We start from the raw sequence: 20,370 nt of genomic DNA on the forward strand, positions 1-20,370 counted from the left end.
ATTACTACTATTTAAGCACCATGCTCACACACCTTCATTGTTGAAGGTTGTTTTGTGTTTTATGTCATTGACCTTAGTAAAGTATTTTTGTTTCCTGTGTTTTGCGGGGCTGTTCTGATTCTGGACTGTTCTTTGTTTTGTGATTGTTTTCCGATTACCTCAACGCCTGTTTGATTTAGCATTTTTGGATTACCTTTACATTGTTATTTTTCTGCATGTCTGCTTAGCTTACCATTCTTTGTAAATCTATATAAAGACTACTCATTCTATATAAATCCACTCCATCTTTGTTGTCAAACCCTCATTGCCAACCAAGGCTCATTCTGTAAATGTACCGCTATATACATTTCTGGAGAGCACCAAATACTTTCCAGAAGCAAGTTTTTTAAGTTTTTGTTTTTCGCGAATCTACCTGAGGCTGCTGTGTATGCTTTTTCAGATCTCATATTTCTCTCGCAAGTGCGATTCACGCTTGCTGTTCTCGCATAAATCCACCAGATGCTGCTGTCGACTGACTGTTTGACTGACTGACTGATAGACTGGCCTACACTCCACCTTCCCTAAACCCAATCAATAGTGTTTTCAAAAGCTCAGACTGCCCCGCCCACTCACTTCCCTAAAACCCAATTGACAGTGTTTTAAAAAGCAATCCAGAAAAAGAAAAGCCCTCACCTGATTTTTACTACATTTTCAGATTTTACCACATTCTCAACCTGTTATTCACTTGTTTATTTTATTTTTTGCCTTCTGTTTTTGTCTTGTCAGCTTTTTGGAACTCTTCTTCACCGTACTCGAACATTATCATCGTGGTCAACTCCTATCTGCGTTTCAAGTCCGCCGACATACATGGCGAGCTACTAGACAAACTGGTAACAGCGGGAAAGCCATCCATATGGAAGTAACAAAGCTGCATTATACCACACCGTAGCTTGCACTTAAAAGACAAAATGCAACCATATATACTTCTGGCTACATAATTTGCAATCTCCAGAATTGTATATAGGGCTACATTTTCAGAATGAGCCTATGTTACTCATTGTAGCAGTCACAGTTTGGTTGGCCTCAAAAGCACTGGGTTTTGGACCTGGTTTAATTGTAGGAAATGAAAAAAAAAAAGACTTAATGTGTTTATACCACTCTAATATGGATGTGCATACTATTCCTACACACAGTTCTGTCAAAAACAGCTTGATTTTTTGTATGATAGGTGCCCTTTAATGACTATGTGCCCACATCCAAGTCCTAGCTGTCCACCTACTGTACAATCAGCAGATGCAGAGTGCAAACAAGACATCATAATTACACACAAACTTTTTGATTGACTCAACTTAGAATTTCCTTGTTTCTTTAATTAAGAATTCATTTAAAAATAAAAAAATCATACATGTCTGTGTGAACATGATTAATTTCTCCAAAATGTATTCACCAGACACTTCACAGTGGCAGATATCTAATCATTTTTATTCCATCAAATCTTTTTTTCACACATTTTTGTTTTGTGGAAAACAAATACTAAGAATTACCCTCTGTTTGGTGGGTTAAATAAATACTTTAACACATTAAATAACTAGCATGACCATAAGCTTAAATCCTGTTTCTGAAAGAAAAGCCATTCCTAATAGTGCAATGGCATGTGAAACATGTCTGTATGATCTTTATATGGAAAATTTTGTGATTCAAGTGAGTGGAAAGATGTTTGTATTTAATTTCTATAGTTCTAAAACAAACACTGTTAGTTTTGAAACTGTTTTGAAACTATTCTAGCATGAAATTGCTAGTAAAGAACTGCATGTGAACGACATGATCTTATAGTTTGTTTTGTAATAAAGAACAAAAGACACAAGTTCAAACGGTGCTTATCAGCATTTTGGATATCAGAGAGCATAGCTAATAAACCTTCCTAATCTGGAAATATTTAACACACAAACACACTAAAATGAAAGTTCCAGAAAGTAGATAAGATCCACCTTATCTGTGCTGCTGCACTGCTTCTCTTAAACACTGGAAAATTCAGCAGTAATGAAGTTTCTTTCCACTCATCCCCATAGCACAACAAAATCAGCACTGACACTTTTTAACTCTTTTAAAAATATGGATAGGAATTGTAGTTTTAGCTCACACATAAATAACACGTTGCTAGCATGAGTTAGCATGTTGCTACGTTTACATGGACACCAATAATGCGATTTTAATATGATAAGGACAATACTTTGATTAAGAGTCTACTATGTAAACACTGATTTTTGATCTTGGATCTGTTTTTTTGTTCTTCTTTATATTTCTTTATGTATTATAGAAGTATCGAATCAGGTTTCGGTATCAGTAGATACTCAAAATCAAATGACGGAACATCCCTACATTACATACCTCTATATGAGCTGGACTGTACATTTTTGAACTCCCATCTGGGGCCGGTACGAAAATTAGATCAGAGCCAGACAGACATATCTAAACAAGATCACAGCTTATTATAAGTCATAATTATGTAGTGAAGAAAGTGCACACAGTTCTGACAAGTTTAGGGCACAGATATTCCAGTGTGATCTAGGAATGCAGAGGTAAATATCACAGAGACACTCTCAATTTTCAAATTTTCATATTTGTCTTGTCTTTTTTGCCCCAGAAGGCTTTGATGTATAGCTACGAGGTCAAATGCCGCCCATCCACACATCGAATAAGCGCCTGTCGAATATGTTGAGGATCGTTGTGGACATGACAGCACTGGAGCATCAGAGCTGTAAGATGAAATTGAATCTCTATGACAAGTATGATTTCAGATTAACAGAAAAAAAGAGGTCAGTCTGCTGTCAAACTCTGCTGCTGAAATGTTATAGGCTTGTATCCTAAAATTGTTTCCTCAAATCTGACTCAGGAATTAGCTAGCCAATAATTTATCAGCTTCTTTTCATGCTAGAAATTATCTTGATTGCTGTTGGGCTTACAAACAATAGTGTTTAAATTGTGATTCTGCAAAAAATCTAATCAAATCTATCCAGTTGTAACAAATAAACGTGATTATGATCATTAAAATTTTGTTAGGAATCCAGCTTAAAAAGTTTGAGTTAATTTTGTGTCATTTTCTTGACTGATTTTCACCTTTCGAAATAATGTGTGTGTTTTTTAAGGTAAGAGGCTTGACAAAAACATGTATTATTCTGTTGTACGTCATAATTGAATGAACTCAACTAAAATAATTTCAGTATGACCTTGTGCAGAACATTTCAGCAAAAATTGGACTCAACAGAAAAGATTAATTCTCTTATTTGTTTATTTTTCAAGGCACAACAACAAGACACTGTCAGAGAGAAAATGGGGATAAACAAAATAATGCACATTGTGTCCCTTAACTAATTGCACGATTGGACCTCAGGGAAAATTTGAATAATTAAAAAGTGTGATATGATCCCATTTGAAGTTCCTCTAATTTACAATATAGGCCTAACATATTCACATGCTTGTTTTAAGCTTGAAAGACCATTTGTTACATGAAAATAAATTTAAAGAGCCCCTATGATGTATTATAAAAGGTCATATTTTGTTTTTGTGGGTCTCCAACAACAGGCTGATATGCATGCAAGGTCAAAAAACACTTTCATTGTCTTATAATATGAATTTATTTTTACCTAATTTTCCCAACGAAAATTGGGAACCAGACAGAATCTGCGGACGTTTTTTGCTATTTCTGCTGAGAATTTTGGTAAAAATCTGCAGAATTATTTTGGGAGTATTATAACTAAAACCTTAATATGTGAAATACAAAATATTATCTTTTTAACTTTTATTTAATGTTTACAATGCAAATCCAATTAGATGCACTTAATTTGGCAAACAAAGCAAGTCTCTCATATAATATATCTACTAAAAGACTGCTGTATACTTTACAAACTGCATTGTACATAAATCAGATGAACATTTTCATATTAATCAATAATATTACTGTCATTAATTTAAAAACTGAATAAAGATAGATTTACACACACATTTACTCAAGTAAATAATTAATGATGGGCTAAAAATATGCAGAATTCTGAGGAAAATCTGCGGAATTCTGCGTGCGCAGATTCCGTGTGGGCCTAGTTATAAGTAACAAAACAAAATTAAATACATAGTTTGCAAGCTAGAGAAAACAAGAAGGCGGCCATTTCAATCCCGCTTACTTACACTTGTGAAATGGAGGAAGAAACTGGTCAGTGAACTGTGTATTATTGTTACTGACAAAGCCCCATACATCAATAGCCTTTTCTGATCCATCTTTTAACAAACGGCCAATGAATCCCCCGTTTCAAGTGTGTAGATTGCTGAAGCACTCGTCAGAAAAATGACGGAGACACAGCACACGGCTAGGGCCATAATGCTGAGGTATTTTTGCAAAAAATAATCTTCAACCACTATCTCTTCACAGCCTCATCTTTGGATAGGGAAAATAACATTAACTTTCCCTCACACTACAGAGGACAGTGACTTCGCGACATGATTCAACTGGGATCTGGTACAGTGTTTGTCTTCTTCTTTTCCTTTCTACAGCATTTGTAGGTGGGGTTTCAATTTTCCCTGGTCTGTTGGCGGGCCTTGAGTTCCTTATCGAAGTCATGCCGACACAGCTAAAGATTTGTTACCCTGATGATTCATTTAAACCACTCTGAGTCGACTCTTTTATAGATGAAACAATAGTTTCACACAGGGCACACAGATTTAAGCCTTAGCTGGATATTTCACTTCACTTAGAGCTTTGGTACACACTGCATGGAAAGTCATATTCAAAAACCCATAATAGGGGCTTTTTAATATAATCATGGTGGAGTCACCAGATAGACAAGAAATGTGAACAATGCATGAGCTCATAAGGAGCATTTTGATCTATTGTTTTTAAGTGGTCATATGATCAAGACATGAACAAGCGTCTGAGTGTGAGGAGTGAGTGCCGTGTTTTTCCTATTTTTAGGGACGTGGAAAGGCTAGACTGTCCACAAAGTGGCTGCAAAGTGATCCATAAAGGTCAAGATACTTTGAATGACTCCCAGCCATTTAACCCTCCAGGGGGCAAAGACTGCGTGACCTTCAACAGTAATGGACAGAGAGAGTGTGTGGAGAAGTCACAACCTGGAGAAAGAGGGCGGCCATGTTGTCAAAGATAAGATTGAGAAGATGAAAAGGTGTTTGAGTCGAAATGTCTTTTTTGTGAAATATATTTCTTCTGAGGGGAAAAAAACATCTTTTCAGCACAGAAATACAGGACGTTTTGTTCCTTCCATCCATTTACCACAAAATCTCATCGCAGACATCTATAAAGTCCTGCAGTTGTGACGTCAAATCCCAGAAAAGTAATTCCCACTGGTTGCTTCAAAGGTTTTTATAAGTGAGTTTTGAATTTATATGTGAAATAAGAAGTGTGGCAAACATAATTTGATTATACTTTTTTCTCTGCAACTTTAACTGCATGACTCAAATGTTCTTATCTAGCTACTAATTAAAACAGACATTTTACAAAATAAACAGTTTTCACCATGGGTGTGTGTGGAATGGCCATTGTAGAGCACACTGTTCAAGTACCACAGACAAAATCCCATTATATAAAAACCCATTGGAAAATCTCCAGAAAACTACTGGCAAATTAGCTTTCCTGGTTGAGTTCATCACTCAATATTATGAAAGCATTTCACCATTATATGAGGGACATTCTACCAGAAAAGTACATGATCTGTCACTGAAATAAAAACAAATACAGTGAATAAAAAGTATTTCATCCCAAAAATGTCTAAAATGGATTGATGGTTGATTTGTGTGAGTTGTTCTGTAAATGAATATGTCATTCATTTGGTTCTCAGATTATTTTTCATTATTAAAAACACTTAAAAACACAAATGTACAAACCCTGTCATTGTCCTTATCTTCAGCCAATTGAACATACAGCTTTAATAATTTTGTTATGCTATAAAAACTGTTATTTGGAAAAAAAATACTTCAGAAATAGCAACGTTTAAGTTGGTATCATTCACATCAATTGATTAAAAACACGAAATTATGTAAATAAATTCTACAAATAAATACTACAAATATATATTACAAATAAATTTACAATACACCTTTAGGGCTACGACTCAAAGGAAGTGACGTCATTTGATGGAGATCAGTTCAAGGATGCGTTCTGATGATCTGATGATGTCTTTAGTTGCAGATTAAGTAAGCCTTTGTCGGTTATTTTTTGAATGCAACATTGTAAACAGTTTCCAGAAGGATCTAACAAAATTTATTTTTAAAATGACAAAACGTAGTTATTATTTTACATTAAAAGGTATTTTTTTTATTATGAAAACAAATCCAACAAAAGTCGTCTCAAATATATTGTAAGTCTCTTTATTTTATTGGCAAAATTTCACATACACAAACAGAAATTTGCTAAGTCATCTTCCACATTAACAATTTTTTTGTATAGATTTTGATTTCTTTCTATTGTGAAATTGTTGAAAAGCAAAAAAATCTGAGATAGGTATCAATTACTATAATAGTTTTTTGAATCCCCTGTTAAATTTTAAAATCATTGGATGTAGAAACGCTGTACATTATGCTTTGTGGATTTTAGTTTATATACTGCATATATATATATATATATATATATATATATATATATATATATATATATATATATATTATAATATGTTATTAGGTTATTCAATCAACATTTTGTTAATTTAAAAAAATGTCTATTTTAGGTTTGTACTCCGTGATATTTTAAAATATTAAATAATATGTTTTAATATTATATTTTTTTATTTTTAAATATTTAAAAAATGTTTAGCCAATTTTTCCATAAACCTGTAAGCCTAACTCATCTGACATTCCAAAGACTTGCAATGCTCTTAAATGTTATTCATGATGCCCGACCATGGACTAGTACATCTTGATCTAGAACAGAGATGTCCAAAGTTGGCCTTTCATTTGGACCACCATCCCACTAAACATAATTTTTTGTTGTTGTTGTTGTTTGTTATTGCTGAACTACAAAAAGCAAACTGAATTAAATGTTTCAACTAAATGTTGCAAATGAATCAGATTTTTAAAAATGTCAATACTGCCACTCGACAGATGGAGGACTATGCAGCAGACGCTGGAGAGCAAATCAAGGCAAAAACTAGTGTAACTCCATTCTGTTATAAATGAGCAGTGGTGGAAAGAGTACTGAAAAATCATACTCAAGTAAAAGTACCATTACTAGCCCAAAAATGGCTAAAACAACATCATATAGACGTCAAATACTGACATTTATTCGTCAGGTATGGCAACATCAATGGACGTTGAGATTTGGTTGGTTTTAGGTTGGACGTTGGTCATTGATGTTGGCCTGACTTTAGGTTCTGACATCAACCCGATTTTTCATTTCCAAACAAAATGCAATGTCCCCATGACGTTAGGGTACAACGTCAATCTTGACGTCATGTTGACGTCTTGTGCCTGCTGAGTTTTTAAGGCCATTTCGGTCATCATACAGTAAACATCTGTCATCATTTCATCAGTGACATGCATCTAAACAGTCTCTGGGTCATTGCGTGTAAAGATTTTGCACATCTTCTTGGACAAAAAAGTACAGATACAGCAGTAAAAATGTACTTAAGGGAAAATAAAAGTACATATTTTAAAAAACTACTTAGTAAAGTACTATTGAGAAAAAACTACAGTAATTTAAGTATTTAGTTACTTTACACACTGTAAATGAGATTTTTTGTTTTTACTGTAATAAGTTCATTATAAAATGTAAAACAAAATTATACTGCATTAGTTAATATAAAGCAATGTTTTCTAGTGATTGTAAATATTATTTTAAAAATTAGTAATTACCCATGGCAACTATATTTACCTTCGGCCCACTAGCCTCAATCAAGTTTGGTTTTTGGCCCTTCATTAAAAAAGTTTGGACACCCCTGTTCTAGAAAAGTATAGCGGAATGAAACAGTTTGTGTCCATTTTGCTAAAACAGATATATGCTTGTTCTATCGTGTCTGCTTTCAATTTTTGGGATTATGCGGGAGATTCTGGCAGAGGTGGGATTTCACTCATTTATGTGTATGTGTGTGTGTGCGCGCGCGTCTTTAATCTATTGAATACAGAATATATATTTTTGTGCGTGTATAATTTTTGTGTGCGTAAAATGAATGATCGAGTCATATGGTGAACTGTTTCACGTTTCCGCGCGTCTGTTACGCGAGAGCGCGCAAGACCGAGAATCAGAGTGCGTTAAATATTATCTCGATTCTCGCCTTAGTATGAAGCAGTAGTTGTAAAGTACTGAAGAAGAAATTTGGGTTCAGCGGTTTGTCAAGCAAAAAATACTTTACCGGAAAAGCTACGGTTCCACTGCTGTTTCTGAGACACCTTAAGGTCAGGTTCACTTATTAGTCATATGCTATGCTAGTTAGCTTACCATCAGATGGTAACACAACGAGTCATGGCCGTGCTCTTACAGTTTTGTTAATGTTAATTAATTATTTATGTATTCACGTCTGCCCCGAAGCTAGACCTGGCATTCATGTCATGGCTATTATCACTTTCAGTAATAAGCCTCTGTAGAAGAATTTCCATGGAAAATATGTCTGTTTGTTCAAGAAATAATAAAGTCCAGCATTGAAGTAGTAGTTTGTGTAAACAGAAGCAACTTAAAGGGATATTTACAGTCTATTCCCCTTGACCAAACCACTGGGCAGCCACCTTGTTATAAATAAGTGCAAAGTTTTTTCCCAGATACTGTAGCATTAACAGCTCTTTTATTCATTACGTTTGTTAGGTTGAAGAACATAGAAGACCCAGCTTGTTGTCCCTTTTTTGTCCCAGAAAAAGGTTTCAAGGTAAGTCTTTTTTTCTACAGAAACACTAACTTCTATCATCCTTCTGTAGGGTGAATGACTGACTATTTACTGGCAAGTTCCCATTGTGACAAAACTAGTTTTATATGGGCTAATAGAGTCATTTGTAGGCCATTTAATAACTTTTCAGGACCCTTTAAACAAGTATAAAACCCCACAATAATTATTTAAAATGTACAACTTTTTGTGTCATAGTTAGTGCTTGTGACAATTTCCCCAAACTTTCCTAGCTATTTAATAAATCAGAAAAGAACAGTATTTGCTGTTGAATTAATACTGATTTCAGGTTTGGACAGATGCAACAATAATAAATCAATGAAATAGAAATGGTATTGTAAAAGCACATGAATGTTTTTTTTTTTGATAATATTTAATGGGCTTAAATTATTCCTCAGTTTAAGTTATAATATGTCTTTCGAACACAACAATAACTTTTTCCTCTTTGAAAATATTCAAACAATATGCTTTTATACAGAATGACATAATGGTACGCAGTCCTTGAAAATGCCACAATCAACGGCTTATTTAATAAAATTGCCATTTTTATTTTGAACAGCTGTTATCTCCAGTACATAATTTCTTACTGTTGGCAGCATGCTCGGTGGTGAACACTTCAACTTCAAAAGAGGATTGGCCATTTCCTCAATGCATAATGCTAAGTAATTAAGTTTGTACTTCTATTGTGCCATTCAAACATGGCATAGGGTACACCCACACAGATCCTACTGGCCAATCGGAAAACATTTTATTCATACTTAAATTTAACATTTAAATAATGTAATTCCACTGGCTTTCTTTTGATTGAAACACTGTTTTCAGTGCAAAGGAGATGTTTGATGTGGTCAGACAAGAAAAGCAGCCTTAGTTTTATATTTTGATTGCTATCACTGCTGTTACTGATGAGATGAGTGAATAAATGTTAATAAAAGTATTTTTATTTGATATAAATAGAGAGATAAATAAATTAAATGGTGTCTTGCTGTCTCTGCGTTCAGCACTTGCAGATTGTCAGGGCATTGTGTTCATCTTTGCTTTCTCTCTTGCAGCTGTAAAACATAAATAAAACTGTGTGTCATTGATGAGATCGTAAGAATAATAAAAGCTCCATAATTTAATAATCATCTAATTCAGATGAACAATTGCATAACATTGAAATCCTATAAAATAATTTACAATCTGATGATCAGTATCACAGACAAAGCTCAAATGTTGTTATATCTGTTTTCCCAATGTGGAGTGGCATATCACAGGGCTATTTGCTAAATTATTAAATATATACCCATGATACATTAGGACTTTTTTTCAATTAATCTAAACCCATGGTAAATGGAATCTACACTCACTTGCCACTTTATTAGGTACACCTTACTAGAACTTCAGAACTAAAATATTCTGGAAATATTCCTGATTTTGGTCCATATTGACATGATAGCATCACACAGTTGCTGCAGATTTGTCAGCTGTCTCCCTTTCCACCACATCCCAAAGGTGCTCTATTGGATTGAGATGTGGTGACTGTGGAGGCCATTTAAGTACAGTGAACTCATTGTCATGTTCAAGAGACCAGTCTGAGATTATTTGTGCTTTATGACCTGGTGTGTTGTTCGGCTGGAAGTAGCCATCAGAAGAAGTGGTCATCGCTTTATGACCACTGTGGTCATAAAGGGATGGACATGGTCAGCAACAATACTCAGGCTGTGGTGTTGACACGATGCTCAGTTGGTACTAATGGGCCCAAAGTGTGCCAAGAAAATATCCCCCACACCATTACACCACCACCAGCCTGAACCGTTGATACAAGGCAGAATGGATCCATGCTTTCATGTTGTTGATGCCAAATTCTGACCCTACCATCCGAATGAGACTCATTAGACCAGGCAACGTTTCTCTAATCTTTTATTGTCCAATTTGGTAAGCCTGTGTGAATTGTAGCCTTATTTTTCTGTTCTTAGCTGACAGGAGTGGCACCCTGTGTGGTCTTCTGCTGCTGTAGCCCATCCACCTCAAGGTTGGACGTGTTGTGCATTCAGAGATGTTCTTCTGCATACCTTGGTTGTACTGAGTGTTTATTTGAGTTACTATTGCCTTTCTATCAGCTCAAACCTCTGATAGAACCTCTGGTCTATCAGCTCAAACCTCTGATAGAACCTCTGGTCTTTCTCCTCTGAACTTTGGCATCAGCAAGACAATTGCGTCCACAAAACTGCCGCTCACTGGATATTTTCTCATTGTCTGACCATTCTCTGTAAACAAGTGAAGGTTGTGCATGAAAATCCCAGTAGATCAGTTTCTGAAATACTCAGAGCAGCTTTTCTGACACCATTAACCATGCCACGTTCAGTCACTTAAATCACTTTTCTTCCCCATTCTGATGCTCGGTTTGAACTGCAGCAGATTGTCTTGACCATGTCTACATGCCTAAATGCATTGAGTTACTGCCATGTGATTGGCTGATTAGAATTTTGCGTTAACAAGCAGTTGGCAGGTGTACCTAATAAAGTGGCCGATGAGTGTAAGTTTTACTGTAAAAAAATCTAAATCTTTTAAGATGTATCCAATGACCTTACAAATCTTTTAAAGTTAATTTATATTTAACTAACCTAAAATAGATCATATATTGGTTAAGATAAAAACTTGATTAACTTAATTTAATAAGTTATGTTTAACATAAAAACATTTGCTGTCAAGACTGTGTGATGTGATGAAATAATGTTTTAGTATTGTATGCTTAACATTTTTACTTCTCATAATTTACCCAGGATTAACAATTAATTCTAAATCCTAGGTTAGGTTAAATTGGGTTTAATCTCAGTGTGAGTAAATAAACAGCAAATTTACATTTTGGGGAACTAATTTTTTTAATTTGGTGTGAAAGTGCTGTTTTTTAAGCAAAGGACTAACATTGCAACAGTATTATAGTCATATCAATTATGAAGTACTCTAAGGTGATTTATTTTATTTATTTTTTTTATTTATTTATTTTTTTTACATATTTTACATTGATGAACTAGACACAAGATGGCACCAGTGGCATTTGTTAGACTCAAAAGCGGGTGATTTGAATTTAGAAATATTTCAGTATTTCCACTGTTGAAAGATAAATAATAAAAACTGTATCTGGCCACAGAATGACACAACTGACCAATCAGAATCAATTATTCCATCATGACAAAATAACTTGCACGAACTGTTATTAAAGCACTGAAGTTTTCTTTCAAACATTGCTTAAATTACATGAATTTTAACACACGATAGTTTAAATTTGGAATTAAATCATTTTACCTGTAGATGATTTGTTGAACTGTGTCACGTATAGTGTAATCTGTGTGTCCATTCTTTTGGAATACATTCACATCGCTCTACATCCATCTCACAGTCCTCTTCAGTGATAGCAGATGGTGGTTCTAGATAAAAAGAAACATTTAATTACGTTAAAGCATTTTTGCTATTGTAATAAATGTACAAAAGATATATATCTTATTGTTAGCACATGATTCTTGCAAAATAATAAATAAAACGTTAACAAGGCATTCACACATTGGGCTCTAGAAGGACATGGCAGTACAGGCACTGAAATCAATTACTTACTGACCTTGTTTATTGGAGGGATATGTCACACATCGCTCTGCCATCCAGTCCCATATTAAACCTTTGTTGCATAGCCTCTTGTCTTCTGGCTTACGTGTAGGAGAGCAACTGCAACACACATACACATACTGACATTATTACATCAGAAAGCACTCAAACTCCTACATATGGCAGACACTCAGCAAGACACAATCTGTAATTTCTCCAAGAGCAACATTGTTGTATCAACAGTGAATAACACAGCATGGCACTAGAAAAACAAGGGTTGGGCCTAACATTTCAAGGAGGTTGATGTTGCTCCAGAAGAAGTACCCTGCCAATTTCAGTAAAAATGCAGTGCATTGCACTTAGTGCAATTGCTGAGAAAAAAAATCTAATATGTATAATCAAACTTATCGAATATTATGTACACTGTAAAGAATTAATAGGCTGTTTCAACCCAAATTGGGGTAAAATATCCCATAATTTTAGTTTTTTTAAGTGTTTTTTTTGAGTGAGTGTAATATTTCATGCCAAAGTTGCCTTCATTTTTTCACACAAAACTATTCTGTTACAAATGAATCCAATACTGACCTGTTTTTCCTGTGCCTCTCACGAGCGTGCCTGCGAATCAGCGAGTGTTCTTGGCACTTACACTCAGTGTGATTGGCTATTTTCACCAGCACAGGCTCTGGTCCAGATATATATGGAGCCAAACTCACACTCAAAATCTGTGAAGAAAAGATTTTTTTTTTTTACTAAGAGACACATGGAATAATATGCACATAAACACATATGCAAAAGGGGCATTGTTAAGCCAAACGTTTTAATTATGTCCTTATTTCTTTACCCTCATACAATATCAAACCTGGATATGAAAACCTTTCATTTTTGGAACATAAAATTAGAAATTTTGCCTTTGTGGTGTTTTTACTACTCATCAGCTCTAGCTGGGCTCTCATCAGTGACAGTTTGCCCAATTTAGGATGTTGCATTGGCATCAGCTTGAGAGGGGTCTGGATGCAGACCGTGTGCAGTTGCAAGCTGAGCTGCATGCAGTGCTTTTAGGCCCAATCACAATTCTACTCCTTCCCCTAACCCCATACACCTGGTTTTGCGCGCTTCTGCCAAGGGGTAGAGGTGTCCCAACTCTCTTTAGCTTGAAGGCTAAGGGCAAGGGGTAGATAGCCCTTCGAACAAAGATTTTTCAGGACCACATTTGAAACCAAGGGGTAAGAAAATTTTCCAGAATACACCCTAAGGATGCATCCCGAGTGTGTTCATTATCACATTCCCATCATACTGAATGTCATTTCAGGAAGAACAAACGTATCGTATTGGACATTAATTTGTATGTAATACCCACGCAATGCAATGAGTAGTGCTCACAGTTTTATTGACATAAGTCATGCTTGTATTACGGCAGGTAACTCCTTCTTTGTTGCAGCAGCCGCCACACCTGAAGACAGAGACGCACGGGGGCTTAAAAAACACAGCCGTATTGGTGCCCAGCTCTTTAGCCACATCAACACACGTCTCTCTTGGCATACACTGTGTTTTCTGCCATTCGTCATCAATATCTGGAAAACAGATTTGTTTATACAATTATGATGACATTGCTTTCACAATGATTGCTTAGACATCAGACATTGCTTAGACATCAGACATTTCAAAGAAGATCATAACCTTTAAGCATCTCTGGGCTGAATGATGCGGCTGCATATCGAGTTGACCTGCGGTTTTCAGGTGGAGTAACTTCATCGAAGTGCTTCAGCTTGAGTCTGCATCTCCACAACTTCCAGTCCGGGTATTCAGTCAACATCAGAAGCTCATCCAGACTCCCGGCTTCCCTCAATTCCTGCTCCCACTTCTCCTGATTTGTGTCCTATGGAGATATATAATCTTGAATCTTTAAAAAAAAAAGTGCTGGAACTGCTGATTTTAATACAACAGTGGAGAAATTCTTCGAGGAAAAGGGCCTGAGGCATGTTGAGTAAAATTCGGCCAAAAAGAGCAATGGAAGAGCAATGCGGAAGTTCGAGAAATGAAAGGATTTGAAATGATGTAATTTTTCACAAATTAGGAACACCTTTTTTCTTCACTTAACAGCCCACTATAAAGACTTGCATCATACAAACTCCCTGCTGTTTGTGAGGTGTGTGAAGTTCTGCCATGGTAAAAGGCGAACTGGAAGGATGTAATTTCTAAGGCATGACCAGATCTACTTGTATCCACTAGAGGGCGGTAGTGATAATCAATGGTAAATCCTCAGCATTTTTGGGCTGTGCAAAGAGTCAGTATTACACCAGGGAAAGGATGCAGCTGTTCCTTGTGTGGTTCTGCTGTGCCTTATATACCAAGTAATAGGCTGGATCGCATATGATTTATTGCCAATCCTTAGATATTGACATGACTAGGCAACCTTCAGCATGGCTTAAAAAACTCTATGGTAATATGAAGCAGTTTTAAAGGACTGTGGACTGGACAGCCATATACTAGCTGTGAGACCTACTGGATCTTCATAATCTCTAGGACTTAATCTGGAGGGCCATAAAGTTCAAGTTTTCTTCTCTGAAACCAGGTTGTGTAGCCAATCACACAGAACACCCTCTGGCTGAGGCCCACTCTAAACAACTGCAACATACGCTCTATTAGCTCAGTATGGACCACCTGTTTAGAAGCTCAGTGAAGACACAGATCCCAGGGATTGGAGTTTGGGATGCTTGCCACCAATATGAGCTGAAGATCATGGCTGTTTTGCAAAACATATATTGAATAACTACTAAGTGCCCAGTGACAGCTGTACAGTAACCTTTACAAAGTCACAAGCGGTCAATCTTTCAGTAGGCAGAGCCAGTGCTGATACCTTGAGATAGTTGGGTAAATAATGCATTATAATGCCAAAGATGGTGTATATGTTTTTTCATGTTTTCTTCAATGCCATAGTTTAAGTGGGAGAAAATGCTGGTAACAAATTGGCATGCAACCAACGATCTTATACAGTAATAATTAAACTTCTAGGGATGCAAAGATTATAGATTTTGGTTTAACGATATAGTCTGAGAAATGATCACGGTTTCATGGTTATCACTATTATTATGCATTCATTAATTTCAAAATACTGCTAATAACAAAGCACAAAATAATACCCAGCAGACACACAACATCGTTGATATTTGATTGATTTCAGGTTGTGTTGGAAAGTGACCAAAATCCAATGTCGAGCCAACATCTTAAACCAATATCATATACTGACATTTATAAATCAGGTATGGCAACCACAATCCAACGTCTGATAGACGTCATATTGGTAACGTCCACACAACATCAAACTGTAACATCATTAGAAACATCATTGATATTTTGTTGTTTTTGGGTTGTGTTGGAAAGTAACCAAAATGCAATGTCTGTCCGATGTTGGACATTGACGTCGGCCTGACGTTGGACTCGATTTTCATTTCCAATCAAAATGCAATGTCCCACAAGATTGGGGTACAATCTGATGTCATGTTGATGTCCTATGCCTGCTAGGTAATAACAAAAACAAACAATAGTTTGTTTGTTTTTTAATTTAAAAATAAGTGACATGTAAACAACAGTAATAATTTTACACTGAAAAAAGTAAAAATACAAATAAATAAAAAAATTGTATTTGTTTGATGCAAATCTAAGCTACATATTAGCTAAGTATTTCCCCTTTTAAATAAGTAGCCAAAGTCTGCTAAACCTCTGTAAACCCTTTTGATCAATTATAAAATTCTTTGGTATTTTCATTTCACAAAGTATTAAGCTGATCCATCAGTTCTTGTCATGTGATTCACGGTGCGCTTGCAGTATTCTTAAAAGTTTAGATGTTTTCAACTAGGTGTGCCTAGAAAGTGCTAGCACATTGCTCTGCATGCATTGAAAATAACGAACTTGTGCACGCAAAAGACACAGTATATAAACGGCCCTTAGTTAATAGCCTCAGCCATAGTTAATCCAGTGTGCATGCGTATTAGCCTCTGTGTACAAGCTCAGAACTTAAAACTAATGCACAGTTGGCATAAATTTGTTTAGTTGCAGCAGTTTTGTTTTGTGCAGAAATGCAGAGTTGAGAAGCCTTTACGATTAACCGTGGTTAATAGTGAAATCGGTTAATCGTTGCATAAACTTCACACAGTTGTAAACACTAAAAATAATGTTTGTGGTAGTCAATTTACTGGTATGTGCTCCATTTTTTTTTTATTTTTTTTTTTTTGAGGGGTTTTCAACTTTAATGACAGAACGGTGGAGATTAACAGACAGGAAAGTGTGGGGAGCAGAGAGAGGGGAAGGTTCGGCAAAGGACCTCGAGCAGGGAATCGAACTCGGGTGGCCGCGAGCACCTGGGTGCTACAGTATATGTCGACGCACTAACCACTAGCCCATTTTGTGCTTATGGTATTATATGATTACTCCACTTGATTATTATCCAGGCTGCTGGCCAACCTTTTGGAACACCTAATTTGAACAAATTGGTAGATTGCATTGGTAATTATAAAATGAGCTGCTCCATCTTTGTTTTTTATTAGTGCATTATTGCATAATTTAATTTGCACTTTAAATTAAGAGCTTATCGAAAAAATTACAAACGTGGTCTTTGCTTAAAGCAGGGGTGCCCAATTTTTTTCTTATGAAGGGCCAAAAACCAAACTTAATTGAGGGCTGTGGGCCATGGATCATTTCCTCAATTCTTTCAAAATAAATAGAACACATTGCTATCATTGTAACTAATGTATTATAATAATATTACCTAATGTATTTTATATCTTTTACATTTTATAATAAGGAAAACATAAGAATTCCATTTACAACAGAATAGAGTTTATTGCTGAATAAACTTGTCAATCTGCACCTGCCTTTGCCTTGATTTGTTCACCGAGGACTTCTAAATTGTGGTCTATCCGTCGAGCAACAGTATGTTAAAAAAGCAATCGGATTCATTCACAACATTTATTGTAAATTAGCATTTTTGTAGCTTAACAATAAAACAAACAAACGAAAGATTACGAAATGACAATATGTAAAGGCATTACCCCAACCCTCCCCAACATTCTCAAATGGGATGGCAGGCCAAATCAAAGGTTACCATGGGCCAACTTTATAAATAAATGTATTTGTCCTGCTGAACAGAGAGGAAGGTATTTGAAAGTATGTCAGTAACCAAACAGATCTTGCCACCCCGTTCACTGCAACAGTTAAAAAGATAAACACTATAGGAGCAAATCGGTGTCGAGATGTGTTTGATTTATGACATTTTCTCAAATGTCTTCCTTTGTGTTCAGCATAACAAAACAAAAATGTATATTGGATTGGAAAAACCTGTGGGTGAGGAAATGATGGCCACATTTTTGTATTATTTTTGGGTGAACTATTCTTTTAAGTAGCTGGAGTGCACATGAATACAGAAACCCCAAAGTCTACCACCTCTCAATCAATACCACATGACTTATAGGGAATATTGAGTTATTCAAGCAGGCACAAACCAACACAGATTCGGTTTTGAATGTTTACTACACACCGGGTGTGTCCCACAAAAAGGGCAAATAAAGAAAAGAGCAATAGGGGCCAAAGGACTTCCAATCATGCTTTTATGAGAAGGGAAAGCCACAAAGCGGGTGGAAAGTAAAACAGCCGAGGCAGGGATGGAGAGGCCTGGCACGCGATATGGAAGTCATCACAAGAGAAGTCTCGCATCCTGCTGTTGTGTAGTGACATGATCTTCTATGATCCCTTCAGTATGTTAGGGTGGAGCCGTCTGCTTCTACTTACCCACCCAGACAATGCAACAACAAACAGAAAGAGCGAGAGAATGAGGAGGGGTTTAAAAGAAAGTACAAATATGAGTTACAGCTATGCTTTTCCCTGGACAGACTTAATGAGGTGGAGGCCCCTAACAAGCAAAAAGAAATGAGTTGGGTGAGAACACTGAGAGTTTGAGCACATAAAAGGCCCGATGCCTGAGGCTGCATCGGAATACCAGGCTACATGCCACACACATACACAAACACTGATGCTAACACTGGCTCTTTATGGAGTGTATCTGTAAAAACTAGGATATTATGCTATTGCGCCACTGCTTGGAACCCACCACCCTTCTTACATAACCTACCACTGATATACATGCAGAAAAACAGATGAATGGCCTTAACAGCTTGTCTTCTTTGGAAATTTTCACTAGTAGCCATGGGGTTCCCCAGAGTGCTTCCATCCTATTCTGAAGATCAATTACGTCAGACTGATTCAAGCCTCATTTGTCATAGTGAAACACAGGAAAATTATAAAGTTTGCTATTAGGAGGCCCCATCCGGTCCTGCTGAGGTTGCAGCAGGTCCCTATTCAGTGAGTCAGCGCAAAATGACGTTAAAACCTCTTGAATCAGCCAAGACTAAAGTTCTTGCCAAATGTTTATGTGGTTCAATATCATTTTAGATACCAATTATTTAAATTTATATGAACAATTACAAAGTAAATCATGTTTTGTGTTTGTCTAAAGTTAGGATATGAGTATATGTACACACACTCTTAAAAATACTATTTAAGGTTCTTTATCAAGATTTATGGTAATGCTTTTCATACCAAGTTCTTTTAAAAACTGACCCTTGATATGCTCTTTGTGGAACCTAAAATGGATCTTACATGGCTGCAAACCCCCTTTTTGGATTTTTTAAAAAGATTTCTGTGGTTCCTAGAAGAATCCTTAACATCTATGCACTCCTAATAAAAATTCTTTGAAAAATGTTTGACATCCAAGATTCTTCACACTAAGAACTTTAAGAACTTCCTTTAGGAACACTTTACTGGAAGGTTACTTGGAGAATGCCAAAATGTCCCCCGAACAAATGTTCTTTAAATATTCTATACACTAAGATAAAGATGTTTTACAAACTGTTACTTTCTTCAGTAATCAAAATGAATATTCTGTGTTTTCTGAGAACTCCATTTGGCGTCTATATGTTTAGAAGCGTAAATCAGAGTTTCAGAGTGATACGTTTTAGGTTAACAACTAAAAATGGACATTTCAGCATTTAAAAAACAAATACATCCTGTGATTCTGGCTGCACTTGGCGTTGTAAATGTTGCTGAAGGCTGCTATACTCACTCTCTGCGGTCTGTAGGCATCCACGGCCAGCATCAGTCTGACATACAGGAGTAGCAACATGTGAAGTCCAGCACATTTCTGTTTCTTCATCCTGCTACTTACTCTCCAGGGTACAGTCCAGCGATTGAGCAGTGAGGGAGGCCAGTCTGTGTATACACTCGCGCACGCTCACAAATCACGTAGCAGGTTTCTCACACGGGACCACACAGGCACACCAATAGAGACCTGTCACTGCGAGCTTTCCGGAGCCAAATGGGCTCTTCTCTTTTAGAGAACAGGAGGAGAAAGAGACATCAATCACTCTAAACTTGAATTTCTCAGTTTCTTCCTTCAGTATTTTGTTTTGTTTCTCTTTGATCAGGGCGAACCCTTGATGCTGTCATCTGTATTTGACTGGCCAAATTTGGCCCAGCTTCTCCCAAGATCCAACCGTGTCACACTCCGTGAGTGTTTGCAAAATCCGGCACAGGCTTACATCCAGTGTTCTCTATCCGCCAGTGCGTGCAAGGCCGTCTGGGAGGCGTGCATGTCTATCCCGTCGTTGTGTGCTCCAGTCCCACTCCACTGTCACCACGTTTCCTGCTTGCTGACTTCCAGGCTCAGTTGCTTGCACACATGAACATGTGGTTTTAAATGTGATCCAGACCTCAACAGAGGGCAAGGAGGGGGAGGACGAGGAGGAGGGAAGGGGGGAACAGAGGAGAGAGAGAGTGCGAAGAGAAGAGAGACTGAATCCGGCCAATATCCCACTTAAATGCAGCAAAGTGGCGGGATGAAAAAAGAGGGGAGCTAAGCCGACATGCCCTTTCTCTCCTTCCCTATGTG

At 36.6% G+C, this 20,370-nt stretch overlaps 1 protein-coding gene across 1 annotated transcript; it reads right to left on the reverse strand.

Annotated features, from left to right (window-relative positions):
• Positions 1–9,376: 9,376 nt before the first annotated feature.
• Positions 9,377–20,332, reverse strand: vegfd (vascular endothelial growth factor D). The gene is made up of 7 exons (XM_056468777.1): positions 19,546–20,332; positions 14,109–14,307; positions 13,812–14,002; positions 13,017–13,153; positions 12,448–12,551; positions 12,138–12,259; positions 9,377–9,901 (listed from the first exon to the last, which is right to left on the reverse strand). The coding sequence occupies exons 1-6, from the start codon at positions 19,633–19,635 to the stop codon at positions 12,162–12,164; spliced, it is 819 nt and encodes a 272-aa protein (XP_056324752.1). The 5' UTR covers positions 19,636–20,332; the 3' UTR covers positions 9,377–9,901; positions 12,138–12,161.
• Positions 20,333–20,370: the final 38 nt, after the last annotated feature.

Source organism: Danio aesculapii, chromosome 11 (genome assembly GCF_903798145.1).
Source record: "Danio aesculapii chromosome 11, fDanAes4.1, whole genome shotgun sequence".
NCBI classification, from domain to species: Eukaryota; Metazoa; Chordata; class Actinopteri; order Cypriniformes; family Danionidae; genus Danio; species Danio aesculapii.